Raw genomic sequence first — 21,280 nt, forward strand, 5'->3', positions numbered from 1 at the left:
GGATGGATTTTCTGCAGCGGGTAGTATTAATTTAGGATGCTTTCATATTCCCCACCCTCCTTTCGCCTTTCCTCCCCAGCCCGCCGTGTCCGTCCGGAGGCAGCCGAGGGGGCGAGCGGCCGCTGGCCACCCCGGACACAAGCACCTTGGCCGGGCCCAGCGCCACGGAGGGGGGACCGGCGACGGCAAACGCTGCTGCGGCACGTAGCAGCCTCCAGCCGAACATGCCCAAACATATTCTCCAGCCGCTCGGGCCGGCGGGAAGCTGCTGGTCCAGCCAGAAAACGCACGGGTGTTTTGCACGCTGAGGGTTCTGCTCAGCACCCCAGCACCCGCTGGCTCCAGGGGCCTCCGAGGGTGCCGGGCGCTCCCAAGGGACCGCTTTAACTTGGTCGTTGTCACTTGGAAGTGTGCTGTCACCTTCTCGTGCCCCAGAGGAGTGCACCGTGTTTGTAACCTTGCTGCCCAAGTCATGATGCCCATGGGCAGCTTACGCCACGCCGGGAGGGTGCTGCAGAATACGGTCCCCCGTGCACCGGGGTAAGCTGACTCCGTGGGCATCAGCTCTCGCGCCGTGGGGCAGAGACAGACCCACTGACCCCGCTCCTGCCGCCCCACAGGGCGTAGGTGCCCTCTGGCCTTGCAGTTTAACCCTGGCAGAAGCTGTCCTGGGTTAAGACCTTTCCTGCCAGTGGACTTGGATGCATTTTCCAGATAAGCCACGGATCCCTCCAAATCCTCCCCATGGGTTCCTGCAGGACATGCACGGACTTGTTCCTCCTTCTCATCCCTGCCCGGGGGCCTGCGGGACTCAGACCAGCAGATCCTTCCCAAAACGCAGCCGGGTGTCCGGAGCTCCGCTGGCGGAGCAGAGCCAGGCCCCGCGGAGAAAATCCGGCAGGAGAGGCCGGGTTGGCCTGCGCAGCCCAGGACGGGGTCGGGCAGTGCCTGGGGACCAGGGGAGCGTCATCCCGGCGTGGCTCTGAGGTGGGCACCCCGAGGGATGAGGGAGTCACCCCTTCCTTAATCCATTATCCCGCTTTCCCACTGGAATCCTCTGCAGCAGTGACCGGTGGGCAGGAAAGCCTGGGTGGGCTGTGGAGCACCCCCCCCCCCCCCGCTCCAGCTGAAGCACTGCTGCCTACGGTCCCATGGGGAGGGGGCACCCCGTGTGCCCTGGGGGGGGTCCCTGCTTCCCCTGCGGGAGTGGTCCCTTATTCCCTGATGGGGGGGTCCCTGCACCCCCCTAGGAAGGGGGTCCCTGTGTCCCTTGATGGGGGGGGTCCCTGCACCCCCCTGGGAAGGGGGTCTCTGTATCCCCTGATGTGGGGGTCCCTGCACCCCCCTAGGAAGGGGGTCCCTGTATCCCCTGATGGGGGGGTCCCTGCACCCCCCTGGGAAGGGGTTCCCTGTATCCCTTGATGGGGGGGGTCCCTGTACCCGCCTGGGAAGGGGGTCCCTGTATCCCCTGATGGGGGGTCCCTGCAACCCCTGGGAAGGGGGTCCCCGCACCCGGGTCCCGGCAGGCCCCGCTCCCCGCTGGGACCGCCCGCACTCCCGGGAATGGGGACCGGGATGGGGGGCAGGGGGGGGGGCTGCCGCCACACCGGCCCGAGGCGGCTGCCCCGGGGGCCGGGCCGGTCCCGGGGCGGGGCGGGGCGGGGGCGGGAGGGAAATCCCGGGCGACGCGGTGAGCGGCGGCGAGGCCCCGCCCCGCCCCGGTATAAAGCGCGGCGAGACGCAACGGGCACCGACCGCCGGGAGAGGCGACGCGACGGTGAGTGCGGCGGCGCCGGGGCGGCCCCGCGGGGGCGGCCGGTGGCTCCGGCCCTTCCGTGCCCGTCCCCGTCCCCGGGTGGGTGGAACCGGGGGGGCGCCGGTGCCGGAGAGGGGGAGCGGGGAAAGCGCGGCAGCGGGCGGCGGCTCCGCCCCGGTGGTCGCGCCTCCAGCGCGGCGGAGGCAGCGGGGCCGCTCCCGGTGGCGGGGCCGGGCCGGGCTGGGGGGGTGGCCGGTGGGGAGCCCCCGCAGCCCCCCGGGCGGGCGCGGAGCCCCGGTCCGGTCTGCGCTCGCCCCCCGGCGGCGGCGGGGCGCGGTGCGGGGCGGGGTGCGGCCGGGCAGCCCCGCCGCGGAGCATCCCTGCATTGCCGCGGGGGCGGCCGCTCGGCGGTGGGGGTCCGGATACCCCCCCCCCCCCAGGGCTCCGGGATCGCCCTCGCGGCTGAAGAGCCCCGTGGGCTCATCGGTGTCGTGAGCGGGGCGTTCTCTGCGCCTTCCTCCCCGGGGAGGCACCTAGCGCGGGGGCACATCGGCTCCATCCCTCCCCCCGCCGGGTGTGGGTGCTCCCAGCCCCTCCTGCTCCCCAGGCCTTCCCCCAACTGGTGTAACTGGTCCTGGGTGTCGCAGGTGCCTGTGGGGCTGGCGAGGGTGCGTGTGTGTGTGTTCCCGGGAGTGCCTTCATCTCCCAGCCCGGCTGGGTGAGGTTTTAATGCAACCGTGCACCTGCGTCACCTCTTTGCCCCAATCTTGGGGTTCTCCAGCTGGGGTGCGGGAAGCTTCGAAGCTCTTGGTTTGCAGAGGCTGCTAAAAGCAACGCCAGCCCCGTGGGAGGGGACGGTGACCCGCTCCTGCCCTGTTCGGTGGCTCCGGCAATCCGCGATCATGAGTCAGGGCGAAGCTGTTATCTCGAGGCACGGTGACACCTGGGCGATGGCGGTGGCCCGAGGATGGGGAGATGGGTGCCTGACACAAGTGGGGAGGGCTGGAGGGTGTCTGGTCATGGTGTCGAAACATGTCCCCTGCCTGCTACCTGCCAGGGCTTGCCTGGACATGCTGGGACTTGCCTTGCAGTGAGGTCACCCTGTTTATGCGCTCCGACTGCCAGGAGATAGGAAGCTGGATTTCTATTTTTACTCGGGGATGCTCAGTCTGGGTTGGGAGCGGGGCTGGGCACAGGGTCGGGGTGGCCCCGGGGACGGGGGGTCCCCCCCCCCATCTGGAGGCTCTCCAGCTGCCCGCTGGCACACCGTGCCGGTGGCGTGCCTGGCAATGTGGCGCAGGCAGATCCGGAGGGGCTGGGGGGTGCTGAATTTGGGTGGAAATGTTCCCTGCAGGAGGCTGAACACCCCATCTCTGGGGACGTTTGGAGGTGCAAGCCTGGGGGTCTGTTGTGGTCCCGGGTTTGAGGTCCCAGGTTGGGTGGGCAATGACAAAGCTCTCCTGCACACAGGGATTTGATTTCTGTGAATCTTTTTTTTTAAAGCAGATTTAATGAGCGTGGCTATCCAAATGGGTCAAGCCTTAGCTCCGAAAGCCATCAAATCCCAAAATGTTGTTTGCTTTGCTCTGGTAAAGAGGTTCCTCATAACTGCGGGCGGTGCGAGGGATCCATTAGCCCCACGCATGTGAGGGGGAGGGCTGCTCGGAAGGAAGGGCTTTGCCACTTACTGTGAAGGTCAAGGCTTTTGGCACTGATTTGAAAAAAACACAAACAAACAGGGTCTTGTCTCTGGTTACCCAACAGCTTCTTGCAGATAAGGAGGGTGGTTAACAAAATGGTCAAGCTTGTGGCATGTTCTTGCAGTTGCTTAAAAGGCTTCCTTGCCACTGGCCCTGGGTTCTTGAGATAAAGAAACTGGCCAGAAAAACATCCTGTTGCTTCACTTGCCCATGTGCCAACTTGCCTTGTGGCTGCATAGAAGTGGGAACGCGGCGAGGTTGCGGATGGAGCCGGTGGCAGTGTTGAGGTGCCGAATGCTCAGCCCCGGCAGGGCTCTACCTGCCGGAGGAGGAATGGGGGACGTCAACACTTGCACCTTCCCCATCCTTCTGCATCGCAGCAGGCTGTGTTTGACCTCAGTCATGCTCAAGCCTCTGCCCAAAACACCACTAAAATCCCAAATGTGAGTCCAAGATGAGTGTGGGCAGATGGAGGTCCCCTCCGGGCTGCCTCATTGCAGAGCCCAACCCAGCTTGTCTCACTTTGGCTACTGCCTGCTTTGCCCTGGTAGCAAATGTGCCAGCCCTTGGGCTTGCTCGGGGCTTGCCCACGCCCCAGTAACTCGCTCTGCTTTCCTTCCAGCCACCACGATGCCCCTGTCTCAGAGCAGGGCCGGGCAGATGCCATGCAGCAGCAAGGTGTGCAGAAACCTCTTTGGCCCCGTGGACCACCACCAGCTCCAGAATGACTTTGAGGACCTGTTGAGGGAACACCTGGAAGAAGCTCAGCAGCGCTGGAACTTCAACTTTGAGACGGAGACTCCCTTGGAAGGACAGTTCAAGTGGGAAAGGGTCTTTCCGGCTGAGCAGCTGCCCCAGGAGGTCCACAGCCTGGTCAAGGCCACCGGTAGCGAGAGCAGGAGCTCCTTGGTCCACAAGGTCCCCCCCAGGGACCATCTTGGCAGGATTTGCCCTGAGGGGTCTCAGCAGAGCTTGGAGGTTTACAGGGCTGGTTCCCCACAGAGCTTGAAACGTGGGCAGACCACCATCAAAGGTGAGTGCTGGAGGCTTGGTGTCACTCCATGCGTGCTTGGTGTCGTGGCTTTCCTGGTGGGGACATATGGAGGGGACTTGGGTGCAAGAGCCCTGCCTGGCTCCTGGGCACAGGGAGGGGACCACCCTCCAGGCATCTCTACTGGGAGAGCAGAGCCCATCTTCCAAGGGGAACAGGGTGCAAACTGGGTGCCTTTTGGTTGCTGGGGGTTAGGCGGGGGGCTCACGTTGGGCTTGTGGGTCTTATAGCTGAAGATGCCCCAAACCAGTTCATCACCTGCAGTTCCCATGGCCTGAGCCTGTCCTCTAAGGCCAAGGGCTGCGGTGGAGTGCAGGTGAGAGCAAGCAGAAGAGGTGGTGGAGACCTATGGGTTCTTCTCTCCAGGAACTCGTGGCTTTAAAATGGAGCCCGCCTGGGCTGGGTTTTGGGGTGCTTCCCTGGGGACACCTCCCTCTTCCTGCCTCACTGCTCCTGATGGGCTGAAGGCACTTTCCAACCCTCTCTTTCTGCCTTCCAGACTTCTACAGCTCCAAACGGAGGATCGTCCCCGACAAGCCCAAGCCATGACCTGGTGGTGCTCAGCTCCTCTGCCATCGGGGACAGCTACCGATGCTGATGTGCCCTGGGGGTGTCCCTGGCTCTTTTCCCCCCCACCCTGTACTGTGTAAGCTGTCTGTATGAAGCAATGTAGAGTCTGTAGTTCCTTATTTATGAGTAGCTCTGGGGTCCTGAGGGACCTTCACTGTGTGCAATGTATAGGAGTAGCCCACGTTGAGGCTTGTAGCCCCACGGAGGGGATGGAGGAGGACTGAAACAGGCCTGGCGGGAGGAAGGCATTGCCCTGCCTGCAGAGAAGAAAGTGTGTTTTCTGCCCTGTGTTGGTGGGGCCAAGCACCGTCCTTGCACCATCCTGCTGTCCAGCTGTGGTCCTGCCCCTGCCTGACAGCTGGCCGTGGGGGACACTTGTGTCCCAGCCACCTGGTAGCACCAGATAACCTTAAAGGGTCACCGATGTGGATCATAGAGCCCTGGGACAGCCTGACCCTGAGGACACCCTGGGTGCTGGCACGTGGTGGTGGCCCCCTTCCCAGCGGTGGCAAGCCTTTGTCCATGCATGGAAGCGGAGTGACGTGGAGACTGCTGTTCCCTGGCCAGCCCTGCCTTTGGGTGACTCACCGGCGCTGTCACCCAGCAGAGATGGGCTGCGGATGGTGACAAACCTGCTGGAGGTTCCCAGTGCTGAGCTCATTGTGGGACCAACGCTGCCTGGGAGGTTTTGGGGTCCCCTGGACTCTGCTGACCCAAACCCCCACTTTCTTACCGTGTTCTTGGCTTGTTGAGTGGTGCTGTTTGTCCTGTTCCTGCCTCCTTCAACACTGACACCAGGCTGGGGAGCTGCTGGCTCTGGCCATGCTGGACTCCTCTGGGAAGGAAGGAGTCCTGCTCACCAGTGAGGATGACACCGAAAGATGAAATTGTAGCTTTTTTCCTGGACTCTTTCTCCTTTGGGGCTGAGGGGAGGGAGGACCCTCACCTGGCTCTGCAGAGCAAGGGGCTTCGGTTGCCTCTGGGACCAAGGGATGTCCCAGAGCAAAGGCTGCTCGGTCCCAGCGCTGAAGGATGAGTCCCTGCTCTTGAAGGACTCAACACTGTCAGGTCTCAGCACTTTCATGGGGTTCACCTCCTGCTTTGCTGGATTTGGACTCTGGAAACTGGTGCAAGATGGTCCCGGGCAGAAAAAGGACGGGGTCAACCTCCTGCCTTGCACCGTGAAGCACTTTGCTGTCAGTGAAGCTGGCAAGCTCCCAGCACTAAATGTTTATTTATAAAAAAAAAATGCTATTAAGTCTATGTGAGGGGGAAGGGGAAATACCTGTTTGTCTATAAATGTTAACTCTGAATAAACACTTGTCTTGTGTAAGGGAATCGGTGTCTCTGGGTTAGTGGAAATAATTGTGCTGGGAGCAGGGTCTGGCTGTGGGATGGAGGATGCTCTGGTCTGGGTCCTTGCTTGGCTCTGGGGCTTTGGGGGTCACTCTGGGGGTGCAGCCCTGAGCTGGGAGCTGCCTTCGGGCTGGCTGGGAGCAGGGGTGGCTGCAGCACAAACCCAGCGGTGCCTTCCACTGAGCCGGCTGCGGGAAGGGGCTGCCACAGCCCTGGGCGACTCCTCTGCAGCATGAGACATCAAAGCAGGGGGCTGGGGAGCTGTGCAAAGGCTGAGAGGGGCAAAACCTCCCCGTACCCCCTGTGCTTAACTCTGCTGCCTTGGGAGCGCTGTCTGTGCTGTGGACCTCGGTGCAGGATTGGTGCTGCCACCATGTCCCCAGCAGAAGCTACTGCCACCTGTGTAGGGTCTCACTGCAGGACCTGCTGTGTGAATGTAGGTTCCTCTGCTGCCTGAATCATTCCCCTTCCCCACTGTGACCCTTGTCCCTGCTCCTAACCCATGTGCTCTCTTGTGGGGCAGGTAGCCATGGGCAAGCTGGGCACATCCCTGCTTTTCCTTTAAAATGGTCCCAGGTGCCCAGGCCAGTGAGGGTGACCCATGTTGTGGGACAGGGACATATAAGAGCATGCGGTGGCACTGCTGATAAAAACATGCAGCAGCAAATCCCAGGCGGGACTGAGCCTGAGCTGCTGGATGCCAGGGCTGAGATCCCCGGAGGCAGGGATGCCTCTGCCACTAGCTGCTTCCTCCAAGGGCTGAGCAAGGCTTGTCTGTGGACTGTGAGCTCAAGTTATGGTTAATGTGATAAATGGCCCCATTTGCAGAGGATACGGGTGAAAAGAAAGTTTTGATGGTAGTAACCTTGTGTTAGCGTTCAACCGAGGATCTCTAAAGCATCTGACTGTCCCCATAGTGTTGGGTGACACCCACGTGTGCGATGCCCCTTGAAATGCTCGCGGAGCGCAATCACGCAGCCTTTTAGCTGCTGCTGAGTCAAGCCCTACAGATTTAGCCCTTTTAATCTTTCCCCCTTACGTCAGTCCTTCCAGCCCCTCGGCTGCTGCCAGCTGCTCCCCTCTGCTGTCACCTCCCGTTTGTCAGGAGCGGTGGTGATGGAAGAAGCAAGGAATCAATCAGCAAATATCCCCCCATCCCTGTTTGCGGGGCTCTGAGGGCAGTCAGGGTCTGGCTCTGCTGCGCGAGAAGGAGTTTGGCACCTGGGCTTGAGTTTTGCACCCCCCTGGGAGACCCCAGCCCTGCACCACCTCTCCCGGGTGGGGGACGACTGTGTCCCCCCAACTTTGGGGACTCAAAATGGTGATGGGCTTCCAGCAGCTGAGGAATTGATGTAAACCTTGCGCTTTCAGTCCAGGTTGTGTTTTGCTCCTCTCCCATCCCAGCGTGGCTTCAGCACCGAGCGAGGATGCCAGGGTTCAAACTCCCACCACGGCCAAGCGGTATTGGGAGGAGGGTCAGGCGCTTCCCCTCCTTTCCCCACGATATTCAATCCCATTTCGTCGAGACCTGCCCGGCATCTCCTCGGGGCTGGAAAGGACCGTTGCGGCTGCGGGGCTGGATCATGCTCTCCCATGGCTGGAGCTAACCCCGGCGCAGGCTGCCGGCAGGGTTCTGCAGCCGGAGCCTTGCTGGGCAAAGGGCATGAATCAATGAGCTCTCCCAGGGATATTTAGGGTTTTCCCCCAAAAAGCATCCTCAGGGAAAGCAAAGCCAAAACTCCGCTTTCTCCGTGTAGCATCAAACAGCCCCAGGAGTTGCGAGACGTGGTGACAAACTGAGCTCAGAGGTGGTTTTTGCAAGCTGAGCACCCCAGCCTGGCCGGGGGGGGTTGCTTCAATCTGGGGTAACAGGCACCAGCTTTGCTCGGAGAGCGGAGAAGAAACAGCTGAGCCTTGAATTGGCCTACAAATACCCAGGTGGAATGGTTGCATCTGAGCTGGCTGCTGCTTCCTTAGGTTAAACGGCAAAGGAGCAGGGCTGGGCTGTGACCGGGTGGGTGTGATGGGGCAGGGCACCTGCGCAGCCGGTTCCCAGCAAGTGATTTAACCGGGTTAGATGGGGAGAGATGGGCAGGGCACCAGCCTCCACCCCACAGCTCCTCCCTGGGAACCTGGGCTCAGACCCATGCTGTGAGCCAGGGGTTGTTAATTCTAGTTATAACCTCAAGATAATAATGTTTTCCCCTTGCTTGGGATCTCTTCCCATTTCGCAGTTAAATTGGAACAAAAATGCATGCGACCTGTCTAATTCTCCATCCCCTTGCAAACCAGAGTGATGCCGACGGGCAGTCGGCGGTTTTGGTGCTGGCTTTAAAGCTGAGTTAATAATTCAGGCAGGAGCCTTGGTAAAAAACCGTCAGTGTGAGCAGCATGTGGGGGAGATCTCAAAATCCTGGGGCCAAAGAGCCTCTGCGAGGAGAGGGGGGGTGTGTGTGTGTTGCAGATTTGTTTTGCCTTTGGTAGGCTGTTATAATCTGTGGGTTATATATCGTCTTGTCGTTTGGGCTATTCGGACTCTTAAAATAACATTTGCCGTTTCTCCGATGCTTTTCCTCTGCCCCAAACACCTTCTGGCCTTGGCCGGACCATCGCAAACAAGGAAAGGATGGGGACTTCTGCTGTGGTTCCCGATGACACCGGCGGTGCCCTTGCTTTGGGATCTGGGGGGGGTTTGGGGGGACGGTGACCCTCCAGACAGGCCCTTTCCGCACCCCACTTGCACCGCGGCAAACAGGAAACGTGTGAGTGCCGGCAGTTGAGTGTAACCCGAAAACGGAAAGCTGCCTTGAGTAAGAGAGAAGACGAGAGCTGGGGCACGGGGCAGGTCGGTGGGCGGCAGCAACACCCTCGGTGTGGGACCGGTATCCCTCCCGGCCCGGGGAGCCTTGCTGCCCCGTGTGCCCCGACACTGAGGGTCTTTCTCGGCACGTGGGAAAGGTAAGCTTTGCTTCTCCGGGGATAGCTCGTGCATCACCTTAAAAAATAGAAAAGCGAGGAAAATGGGGGGGTTTCTTGCTGTTGGTGAGCTGGGGGGGGTGTTTCTCGCTGCCCGTGGCGGGACTGTGGCTGGGAGCCCTTTTCTGATGGCTGGGAGCCGCACGGGGTGTTTCAGAGGGGAGGGGGGTCACCAGGAGTCGGTGATGCCATGGGGGAGTCCTTCTCAGCCGGGGCCGGGGGGTGCACGCTTCCCAACCCAGCCGCCCTCCCTGCTCTGTGCGGTGGGCTCAGCTCACCCCCCAGGGCTGGGGCAGGTAACTGGGGGTTTCCCCATACCTTAAACAACCCCACCTTCCCCCCAGAGCTCCCACTTCTGCTGTCTTAGAGGCTGGGATCACCATAAAGGCACCCAGTTTCTGTCCCTGGGTGTCCCGTGGGGCTCCAGTGACTCCTCAAGCCCCTCCTGTGTCCACCTATTGCTACCGGATAGTGCCTGTGGGTGTTGTGCTTTAAAGGGAAGGGGGTGATTTTGGGGCCTATACCCATGTTTCCAGTGCATCCCGGGATTTAGCAGAATCGCCGTTTCACATTGCAAAAGGAAAGGGGCAGAGGGCTGGAGCAGCTGGGGGGGTCCCTGGGCTGGGAGCGGAAAGCCGGGCTGCAGCCGCCTCGAGCACGGCCCCAGCTCTGCGTCACCGCTCTCCATGGCTGTGGTTTCCTTCGCTCGTTTTTTCGGCTTTGCTATGCAGAGAACAACCGCTCATGGGGATGGTGCAGTGGCTGTCGGTGATGCTGTCACCCATTCAGGATGGGGAGAGGGAAGTGGGGGGAGGTCCCAAGCTCAGACCCCGCAAACTGGGGCGAGTGTGCAGGCGTGATGAAAACCTCCCCGAGGTCTCGCGCAGCTCTCCCCGGAGGTGACTCACAGCTGTGAAAGCCGGGGGAGGAATTTTAAAAGCTGTTGATGAGCTCCGAGAAAGCAGGTGGAACCGCTGCATTTCGCCCAGACCTCCAGCATCGCCTTGGCTGGTCCTTTGCTGGTGTCACCTCCCGGGTGGCCATCGAGTCCCGGTGGTGCCGGTGCCCTGCGCATCCTCCATAGCTGGGCCAGAGGATGGGGAGATTTGCGATGGGTGCTTGGCTGGTGGCAGGAGAAGCTGCTGGCCCGGTGGGTGCTGGGCTCACAGCCGGTGGGGACGGCCATTGCTCGCTGCGGGTCAAGGCTCCGTTTGCGCCGTGCAATAGGAGATAAGCGCCTCTCTTCCTATTGCCAAACCTGGGGGCCGTTTACATCAGCCAAAATGAATTTCCAGCTCGGTCCTGCTCCACTGTCTCCCACCACACCAGACCAAAGGTCTTGGGCAAGGAGAGAGCCGACCGAGGCTCAGCACCCGCTGGTTTCCCTCTCCACAGGACCAAGCCGGGAGCCATGGCCGAACGCCGGGCGACCGCCAAGGGCCGGCGCCTGGGCTCCAGTCGGCGCAAGCAGCTGCGCGAGGGCTCCAGCGAGGCACCGGCGGCAGCCCCCAGCCCCAGCGAGGAGCTTCCATGGGCATCTGAAATAGTGCAGAGGGTGCAGGACTTCTTCAGGGAGCAGGACAAGGACCAGGCGGGGTTTGTCACCCGCTCGGACATCCAGGTAAGGGATGGGGATGTCTTCTCAGGTCAAATGCTGCTGGAGTGGCTGGAGACTGGATGATGGGTAGGATTTTCCCCTGATTTGCTTTGTTCTTAGAAATTGCAGGAGAAGGATTTCCCATGCAGCACGGAGGAGCTGGAGCTCATCTTCGATGGGCTGGACGCTGCTGGCACCGGGCGGTTAAGCACCGAGGAGTTCACTGCCGGGCTCTGTAAGTGCTGGCACGCTGCCCCCGAGCAGCCTGGGCTGATCCTGGACACGACCCTGGTGCTTTCCCAGGGGACCTGAAATGTTCCCCTTGCTGGATGGCACATGATGGCCCAAAATTGTCCCCACGCCTGGGTCTCAGCCCATGGCTCACCTGGTGCGGGGTCCTATTGTGCCGAAGTGGCTTGTCAAAGCCATGGGGTGGGAAGTGTCGGGGTTTGGGCTTTGCCGTTGCCCCGGGCGGGTGCTGAGGGTTTGGGGTGTCTGTTGTCAGGGCAGTTCCTGAGCTCCCAAAAAGCTGCCAGGGACCACCGCCAACGGAAAACAGCATCCAGGAGGGTCCGCTTGGTCCTTCCCAGCCCGGCGTTGGAGGGGGCGGACAGTGAGGAGCGGAGACACTTTGCTGCCTTTATGGACCAGCTGGGCACGGACAATGTCTCTGAAGAGTAAGCCGCCCTGTTTAACACCCACGGGTGTCCTGCAGGGTGGGGTAAAGGGGGAAAGGCTTGGGGCAGGAGGTCCCCATGCAGGCAGCAAGCCCAGAAATGGCTTGGAGGTGCCTTTGCCCCAAGCGCAGGAGCAGGGGACAGGATCACGGTCACCCCAATGCTCATCTGTCTCCCAGGACCACGCGTCCCGAATGGTGTGAGCTAAATCACCCGGGACACCACAGCCAGCCTGTCTTTGGGGGGTCTTGGGGGGATGTTCACCACAAAAAACCAACCCTCTCCCTGCAGACAGGAGATCTGGCAACTCTGGGTGAAGCTCCGGCAGGATGAACCTCAGCTCCTGGGCAACCTGGAGGACTTTCTGGCCAAGATGAGGCACCGCATCCAAGAAGCCAAGAGCAAGAAGGAGGCTTTGGAGGTGACCCTGAACAAGTGAGTCACCCCAGGGCAGTGGAGAGGGATGGGACCGAAAGGATGGGGACAGGGATGGGGCCCCTGCTCACCCCAGCCATGGAGACGCACCCAAGGAGGGAGAAACCTGGGTGCTTTCAGCATCTCCATCAGTGGCTGAAGCAGAGGTTTCACTCGGAGCCGAAGTTTGGGGTCGGGCTCCCTCTACAGTCATGCACGGGATGGCAAAAGTGCCGGACTCAGACTGCTGGACATGTCCTTGCTGGGTGACCCCTCTGGGCAGACCCGGCTGCAGCCTGCAGATCCCGTGGGCAATGTGGGGTCCCAGGGACCTGCACCCGCTGCAGCAGGGTCTGATCACCCCTCTGGCCTTGCTGTCCCTGACAGGCATGTGGCTGAGCACGACAAGGAGGTGCAGCAGCTCTGCGAGGCCCTGGAGCAGCAGATCCAGCAGGAACAGGAGCGGCTGGAGCAGGAGGTGGGTCACCAGCTGCTCCTCTCCCCTTGCCACCCACCCTGGGAAGGGACCCAGCACCCCCAAACCACTGCGGCAGCTCCTAGAACGGCAAGTGGGTGCTAATGTCCTTGTTGCCATCCCAGAGCATGGCCCGGAGTCACCAGCACGGCGTGGAGCTGCAGCAAGCGCTGGATGCCAGCGAGAGGGAGGTGCAGCGCTTGGTCATGGCGCAGATGGAGGTGAGCTGGCCCCAACCCCTGGTCCCCCATCATTCATATTGGGTCTCTGGGCTGTGCCCATAGCAGCAACATGGTGTTGTACAGCTGATCCCGGTCTGTCCCTACCAGCCCTTGATGCAGGTTGTCACATAGGACCTCTCCTTTGCCACCCCCATGCTCCCCTCCATCCCCAGAGCATCCAAGTTGAGTTTCCCACCCACCACCTTGGGGGATGGAAATTCAGCCCCAGGTCTAGAGGAGATGGTTATCCATCATTCTTTGGCATGGGTCTCATGGGGGTCCTGGCAGGGTGTGAGTGTCCTGGTTGCCATCCCACAGCTGGAGACGCGGTGCCGCAGCCTCCGCAGCACACAGCAAGCTGCCAGCACCGAAAACCAGCAGCTGGAGGAGAGCAACCGTGTGCTGGAGGACCGCCTGCAGCACCTTCACCGGCAGCTCCAGCAGACCCACGAGCGCCTGCAGACAGCGAGAGCTGCGGTGGCTCGGGAGCACGTGGAAGAGCCCGGGTGAGTAGTCAAGTGACCGTCACATCCCTCTGCGCATATGTGGTTTCCTCCTGGGGGTTGCAGTGGATGGGGAATGAGTTTGATGGGTCTCAGCCATCATGGTGCTTCAGTGGTCTCCACAGTGCAGATTAATCATGGTTTGGTGTGAAAAGCATCAGAAAAAAAGCCAGGACTATCAGTACCATGCACTGAACGTGTCCCTGTAGGGCAGTGCCGGCAGAGATGGGGACGTCCTTCACCCAGAAGAACCCAACCAGGACTGACGCAAGGGTTGTGGGTTTTGCTGTCCTGCTCCAGCCCATCGCTGCCTCTGGGGCTGGGGACAACCCTGGGGCGGGGATGGACACGGTGAAGAGGGTGTGCAAATGCCATGTTGACCCCTGTGCTCTGTGTTTGCAGGGACAGAGCGGTGGCAGAGCTGCCCAGCGAGATGCCCCTGTCCCCACAGGTACTTCAGCTGGGTGTGCAGGGATGGGATGGGGTATCCCATGTGCTGTTCAGTTCAGGACTGCCCGGGAGCCCAAGAGCACAGGGCGCTTCTGCAGCAGAGGCAGTGCCTCCCCTAAAAGGTTTCTCAAACTGGGTCAGCACAGTGCCCTACAGATGCTTGGGAAGGGCAAGGGTGGCAGCACGTTATTTCTGATACCCCCAAGATTTTGGGGGGGTATGTCTGGATACCTGCCGGAGAGCTCAGCATCGTTTCACATAGATACACTCCCTTGCCAAGTGCTTTTTTTCTCTCCTCTTCCCACCTTGTTTACTGCAGATGAGTCCGGAGAAGAGCGAGAAGTACCACTCCGACATGCGGATCAGGCTGGGGTCCCAGAGCGGCGAGCCCAAAGCCAAGAGCACCCACCAAGTGTAAGGTGTCCTGGGCAACAGCTGCTGCTTCAGCTTGTGCCCCTGAAGTCTGCGAGCTGGTGCCGAGCACCCAAGTTCTCCACCCTCCCCAGGCAAAACACGATATTTAGTCCTTTTAATGCTCCTTCCCCACCCACCCGTCTCTCACCCTGGAGATCAGATCTTACTCCAGCTCACCGCCCTGCATCCCTCCCTTGGCTCAGGTAGTTGCCATACCTGGCCGAGAGTTGTCTTTTCATCTCCAATAATGTAAATAAGGAGCCTGGGAAGAGGCACGCTTGCTTGTTGGGCAGGATATGGCCCCCAGTCTGTCTCCCTGGGTGTGCGTCCCCCTTTCCCCTGTCCCCATCGCTGTCTGTGTGAGCTTCCAGTACACCCGGAGGGTAAATACAGTTGGGTTTGGAGAGGGATGGGTTGAGGTGGTGGAGGAGAGACCCTCCTGGTACCAGCCCAGATGGATGGGAGGGAGCTGGAGCCTGACCTGGGGACTGGGCTGATCCCCCACCCCTCTTCTGCCCTTTCCAGGGTTTGGGAAATGCTGCCAGCAGAAATAAGCCTTTCGGGAGCCCCACCGAGAGTGAGCTCCACGGAAGAGGACCCCTTCCCAGAATTTCTGAAAGAGGAACGCTTTTCTGACCAGAGCTCTTTGCTAAGAGAGATGAATGATGCAATAGCAGCTCTGAGCAAACAGCTGAAGCCACAGGCACCGGCTGCACCCCCCACACTGGCAGATGCTGCCCGTCAGCCCCGGGATGATGCTGAGCCCCAGACGGGGCCAGAGGCAGCCGCAGCCCGTGACACAACCCCTGAGGTTCTGCGAGAGACCCTCCACGTCGGTCACGAGCTGTTTGAAGGAGACCTGAAAGAGGGACCAGCCGCAGCTGAGCTTCGTGCTCCAGACGTGACACAGGCTGGTGCGTCCACGGGAGCCGGGCATCGCAGGGCTCAGGAGCCGGGGGCAGAGCAGGGAGAGAGCCTGGAGGAGGCACAGAGGATGTTATTCCTGCAAGGAAAGGGCACTGGTGTGAAGGAGCTGATGCTAAAGGCAGCTGAGCATCCGCAAGGAGCACAGGGAGAGAGCATGGAGGCAGGAGAGCAGGCGCTCATGGAGGTGGAGGGAGAAGGATGGATGCAGGAAAAAACAGGTTGGGAAAAGGCACAGCTCCTGGGAGAAGCTGAGGAAGCAGCGTTAAACCAGGGAGAAAATCTGGAAGCAGATCTGGGGCCGGCTGGGGAGGCAGGTTTAGCAGCGGTATGGCAGCTTGCCGCAGATGAGCTTGGCCCGGCTGTGGCTTTGGGAGAGGATGCGCAGCCTCTGGGCACAGGGCTGGGGGAAGAGGCTGACCCGCCATCGGGGCTCTCCGAGAAACTCGAAATAAAGCCCGGAGAGCACCTGGAGCCAGAGCCACCATCCTGGGGTGAGGCGCAAATGGGAGCAGCCCAGGGGGACGGTGTCCTCCCCGAGGTGACAGTGGCTCCCAGCCCCGGGATGCTGGAGGAAGAGCGAGTCGGTGCGGAGGTGCAGCCCTGGGGAGAGGCCTTAGATGCCGATGTGCTGCCAGCCCCAGCTCAGCACGGAGGCAGCAGCGGAGCTGGGGCTGAGGAAGGGGAGGTGGAGGTAACACAGCCAGGGGAGGCAGAGCCGCAGGGTGAGTCTGCGAGGGGAGGCACAGCATGGGGAGGGAGCGTGGGTGCAGAGGTGCCGCTGCCGGCAGCTGTGCCACCCGCCGACGTGCAGGAAGGCGGAGTGGGAACAGATGTGCAACCGCTGGAGGCCCAGAGCAGCGATGCCAACATGCAGCTGCTTGCAGAGGTGGAGGCAGCTCTGCAACCCCCGAGTGAGGCCGGCTCCCCGGGGACAGAGCAGGGAGGGAGCGTGGCTCCAGGTGTGCAACCACTGGAGGAGGATGATAAACCAGAGTCAGGGCTGGCGGGGGAAACGGGTGCTGCTGCTGTGCTCGGTGAGAGTCCTTCCCCACCAGAAACACCTGCGGGGAGCCCAGACCTGTGTGGACCGTTCCCAGTTAAGGCTCAGGCACTGGAACTGGTGGAGGCAGAGGACTCCCAGGCAGATATGCAGCTGCATGGGGGTCTCAGCCCAGAAACCCGCCAGGGAGGAGAGGGTCATACAGCCGTACATCTCATGGAGGAAGTTGAGGATGGGGAACAAGGACAGGGTGGGCTGCCACGTGAGCCTGTGCTTCACCCCCATGGAGTGACCATCAGGCAGGGAGAGGGGGCTCCCCAAGGTGTGCAGCCCCCTGAGGAGGCTGTAATCCTGGATATGGGGAAGGACCAGAGCACTGATGCCAATGTGCAGCTGCTTGCAGAGACGGATGAGCTCAGATTGACTCCGGGAGGGAGCAGAGAGGCAGATCTGCAGCCCCCGAGTGAGACTGGCTCCCTGGATACAGAGCAGGGAGAGAGCATGGCTCCAGATGTGCAACCCCTGGATCAGGTCGATAAACCAGAATTAGTGGAAATGGTGGAGACAGAGGACTCCTGGACAGACACGCAGCTGCATGGGGGTCTCAGCCCAGAAACACCCCAGGAAGGAGGGGACTGTGCAGCCGTGCAGCTTGGGGAGGAGGCTGAGGATGGGGGACAAGGTCAGGGTGAGCACGGGCTCCCACACGAGCCTATGCTCGATCCACAGGGAGCCGGAGTCGGGCAGGGAGAGGGGGCTGGTGCAGGCGTGCAACCACGGGAGGAGGCTGAAAGCCTGGACATGCTGGAGGACCAGGGCACTGATACCAATGTGCAGCCACTTGCAGAGGTGGATGAGCTCAAACTGAGCCTAGGAGGGAGCACAGAGGCAGATCTGCAGCCCCTGAGTGAGGCTGGCTCCCTGGGGACAGAGCAGGGAGGGAGCGTGACTCCAGATGTTCTACTGCTGGATCAGGTTGATAAACTAGGGTTAGTGGAAATGGAGGCAGAGGACTCGCAGGCAGACATGCAGCTGCATGGGGTTGCCAGCCCAGAAACCCCCCAGGGATGGGGGGATCATGCAGTCGTGCATCTTGTGGAGAAGGCTGAGGATGGAGAACAAGGGCAGGATGAACATGGGCTGCCACGTGAGCCTGTGCTTCACCCCCATGGAGTGACCATCAGGCAGGGAGAGGGGGCTCCCGAAGGTGTGCAGCCCCCTGAGGAGGCTGTAATCCTGGATAGGGGGAAGGACCAGAGCACTGATGCCAATGTGCAGCTGCTTGCAGAGACGGATGAGCTCAGATTGACTCTGGGAGGGAGCAGAGAGGCAGATCTGCAGCTCTCGAGGGAGTCCAGCTCCCCAGGGACAGAGCAGGGAGAGAGCATGGCTCCAGATGTGCAACCCCTGGATCAGGTCGATAAACAAGAGTCAGTGGAATTGGAGGCAGAGGATGCCCAGGCAGACACGCAGCTGCATGGGGGTCTCAGCCCAGAAGCCCCGAGGGGAAGGGAGGGTGGAGCGGCCCCGCAGCTCATGGAGGAGGCTGAGGATGGGCGACAAGGGCAGGGTGAGCGTGGGCTGCCACACGAGCCTGTGCTTGATCCGCAGGGAGCAGGAGTTGGGCAGGGAGAGGGGGCTGGTACAGAAATGCAGCCCCCTGAGGAGACTGTAATCCTGGGCTTTTTGGAGGAACAGAGCACTGATGCCAATGTGCAGCTGCTTACAGAGGCAGAGGAGCTCAAACCAACCTCAGGAGGGAGCGTGGAGGCAGATCTGGCACCCCTGGGTGCAGCTGGGGTGCAGGAAGGGGAGCAGAGCCAGACTCCTGGTTCGGAGGCAGGTCTGTGTGCATCTCACACCACAGACCCATGGGAGAGAGCTGCTGGTGCACATGTGTCCCCTCCAGCTGAGGCTGCTTCGTATCCTGAGCGTGCTGCTGCTGCCGCCGAGGGTCCTAGTCTGGAAGCAATGCTGGGAGCAGTCACTGGTCCTGATGGGCAGAGCCTGGAGAATACCCAGGTACTGGAATTAGCACAGGGAGAGAGGGCTGATGCAGAGGGGAGACCTCTGGATGGAGCTCAAGGTCTGGAAGTGGTGCAGGGAGAGAGGCTGGAGGCAGAAGCGAGGAGTTTAGTGGAAACTCAGGGTCTAGGGCTAAAGCAGGGCCATGATGATGATGCATCTGCGCTGGCCTCCCCGGTCTCCAAGGTGCCGTTACAAATCAGCATGCTAAAGCTGGAAACGATGATGCAGGAGGATGTTCTCGTTCCAGATATGTGGCGGCTAGGCACTTCGGGACAGGCAGCCCAAAGCAAGCTTCAGGAGCAGGTCTCAGCACAGGCAGATAAGGTGAGGCTTCACACTGCTTCCCAGCAGCCGGAGGAGAAGCCACCGCATGTGATGGAAACAGAACAGGTAGCTGCTGGACCTGCTGAGCCTCCAAAACAAGAGGTGCCACCAGTGTCAACACTTCACATGAGGGTCCAACAGGAGGAAGATGCTGGGAATGATCAGTTGGGGATGGTCCTCGGACACAGCTTGCTGGGGAATGCAGTCAACAACAGCATAGAGCCTCAAAGGCAGCTCTTGGGAGAACAGAGCAAAGACCTCCATGTTGGTCAACAGGAGAAGAAGCAAGAGGTTGGGCGGAAAACAAGCCAGGAAGGTGAGCCCAGCCCAGGAAAGCCAGAGGCTGTGACTGCAGGTGGGGCAGGAGGTGCCCCAAGGGATTCTCCCGAAGCCTCCCTGGACCCAGACCACCTCTACAATGTGCTGTTCATCGGGGACTCCCACGTGGGCAAAACATCATTCCTGTACCGGTTGCACGCCGACACCTTCAACCCGCACCTCACCGCCACAGTAGGTAGGTCTCTTCCAGCTCCTCTCCAGCACGGCTCCACACCTGCTGGGGTGACCTTCACAATTCCCTTTCCTCCATCCCACAAGCTGCTGGTGATCATTACGAGCATGTTACAGCTCACGCCAAGTGTGCAATACAACCTGTCACCAAGGACCGAATAGGACCACCAACTTCACATGCATGGGTGCTCCTGAGCAGGCAATGCTGGTCCTCCTTGCCCTCTCTAGGGCACCAATACTAATGGCCCTAGTGCTTTTCTCTCTGCTTTGCCTTTCAGCTATATTCTCCTCTCTTAACCAACCTGGTTTTACTCATCATGAGATTAGAGACCTTCCCAAAATCCAGCCATCAAAGATCTAAAAGCTGGAAGTTCACTTAGGACCAGCCCGCTTGAGCTGCAGCCTCACACCACGCCGGCACCATGTGCCTTCTCCATCCATCCTCTGTCACGGGGATGAACTCTACAATATCAAAATATCCCTTTTTCTGTCTCCTAGGACTGGATTACCAGGTCAAAAACCTTGTCGTGGACAACAAGCGCTTTGCTCTCCGCCTGTGGGACTCAGCCGGTCAAGAAAGGTAAGGTGCTGTGCTGTCTGCTTAAGGTGAGCAACCCGTGCTTTTCTTTTTCCTGGTAGCTTAAAGGAAATGAATGTTCTTGGCTTTGCTAAGCGAAGGAAGGGTTGTTTAAGAAGGGACTCTGTACAGTGTGTGATCTGATAAAGAATAATAAAGGAAGTAATTAAGATAAAAATAAGCACTCGGTATGGCCTCTGCAATCAGGATAGGAGCAAAATCTGGGGTCTGCCTTTTTTGTAGACGTGCATTTCCAGCTTTCCCACTGGGATTTCAGATCGCTCCTGGGCGAAACCTCCTTAGACCTTATCGGTGACCATTTAACATGTACACAGGTACCACAGCATCACCAAGCAGTTCTTCCGGAAGGCAGACGGGGTCGTGCTGATGTACGATATCACGTCGGAGTACTCCTTCTCGGACGTGCAGTACTGGTTGAGCTGCATCCAGGTCAGTGAAGCAGGAAAACCTCGTTCTGTCCCCGAGATCTGGGAACTGGTGGTGACTCTGAGATCAGCATTTCCCCATCTGACCTCTGCCACTGGTTAGGGATGGACATCTGGGGGTGTCCAAGCCCTTTGTAAAGGGCATTCTGCTTTGCTTTGGTTAGAATATAATTATTCTTGGAGGATTTAAATTCAGATACTGACAATTTTCACATTTTTGCAGTGTTTCCTGGGGTAATTTGTTGATAGCATCGTTATGATAATGATAAACTTTTTTTAAAATTAAAAAGCGGTGCAGAGGAATGGAAAATGTTGAAAATTATTTTGATAACATTTTTAAATCAAGAATAGTCCACTTTGAGTCCTGGAAAATAGGAGGTAACTCACGTCTTATTAAAAACTTCTTGTCAGAGACTTCCAGTTAAGTACAAAGTCAGTGTTTAAAAACACTGGAAGAAAATGGGATGTCACCTTGCACAGTGCCTGTAAACCGCAGCCAGAGCATCTTCTGGAGTGTTCCTGAAGTTGAACACAAAGTGAGTTCACTAGAAGGGTACCTTGGCCAGTTCTCTGCCCTGTTAATAGACCGGACAAGTGATTTAAGAAAAAAAACCAAAGAAACACATAAACCCCCAACTTTCTTAAATATTTTTAAGCTAGTTTAAGAATTTAAGGTTTTGTTATCAGCCCAAATCCACGGACATCCTTTGTGGAGCTCCAGGGTGTGTCTAGGCAGCGTGGCCAGCTGTGATTCAAGGGAGATTCAGCTGCGCTCCTGATCCTCCCCTCTTTAATTACCCAGGAAGGAGCAGAGGACGGAGTCCCTATTCTGCTTCTCGGGAACAAAACCGACTGTGCTGCAGAGAGACAGGTCCCGGTCAAGGAGGGGGAACGCTTGGCCAAGGTAGGTGCACGGCCCTGCTAAAGCGTGCTGTCCACCCAAGTTAGGCAAGGACAGCTAAGGATGGGTGCCACCAGCCTGAGGACCTGGAGAAAGCTTGAAAGCCCTTAACTTACCTTTGGTGCATTGGTGCAAGGCAAGCTGATCTCTGAACCCATCTTCCACCCTTCCCTGCCCTGCTTTCCCTTTGCGGTTCTAGTTTTGACTCAGCACCATGCCCCAGTAAAACAGTTTGTGGAACTGGATCTATAAATTAAAGCATTTTAAGCTCTACTTGTCTTTGCTGTGGAGTGCCATGTATGTTCTCAGCATCATATAAATAATAAAGGCACCAAGCCCTATCTTCTTTTAAAGATACTGAAATGCCTAAAGTACAATTAATCTCTTCAAATGTAGATAGCTAATAA

General features: G+C 59.3%; 1 protein-coding gene across 1 annotated transcript; it reads left to right on the forward strand.

Moving 5' to 3' along the window:
* The first annotated feature begins 4,083 nt into the window (after positions 1-4,083).
* CDKN1A (cyclin dependent kinase inhibitor 1A) lies at positions 4,084-6,351 on the forward strand. The gene is made up of 2 exons (XM_009807159.2): positions 4,084-4,489; positions 5,007-6,351. The coding sequence occupies exons 1-2, from the start codon at positions 4,087-4,089 to the stop codon at positions 5,054-5,056; spliced, it is 453 nt and encodes a 150-aa protein (XP_009805461.1). The 5' UTR covers positions 4,084-4,086; the 3' UTR covers positions 5,057-6,351.
* The last annotated feature ends 14,929 nt before the right edge of the window (positions 6,352-21,280 follow it).

Source organism: Gavia stellata, chromosome 30 (genome assembly GCF_030936135.1).
Source record: "Gavia stellata isolate bGavSte3 chromosome 30, bGavSte3.hap2, whole genome shotgun sequence".
Taxonomy (NCBI): domain Eukaryota; kingdom Metazoa; phylum Chordata; class Aves; order Gaviiformes; family Gaviidae; genus Gavia; species Gavia stellata.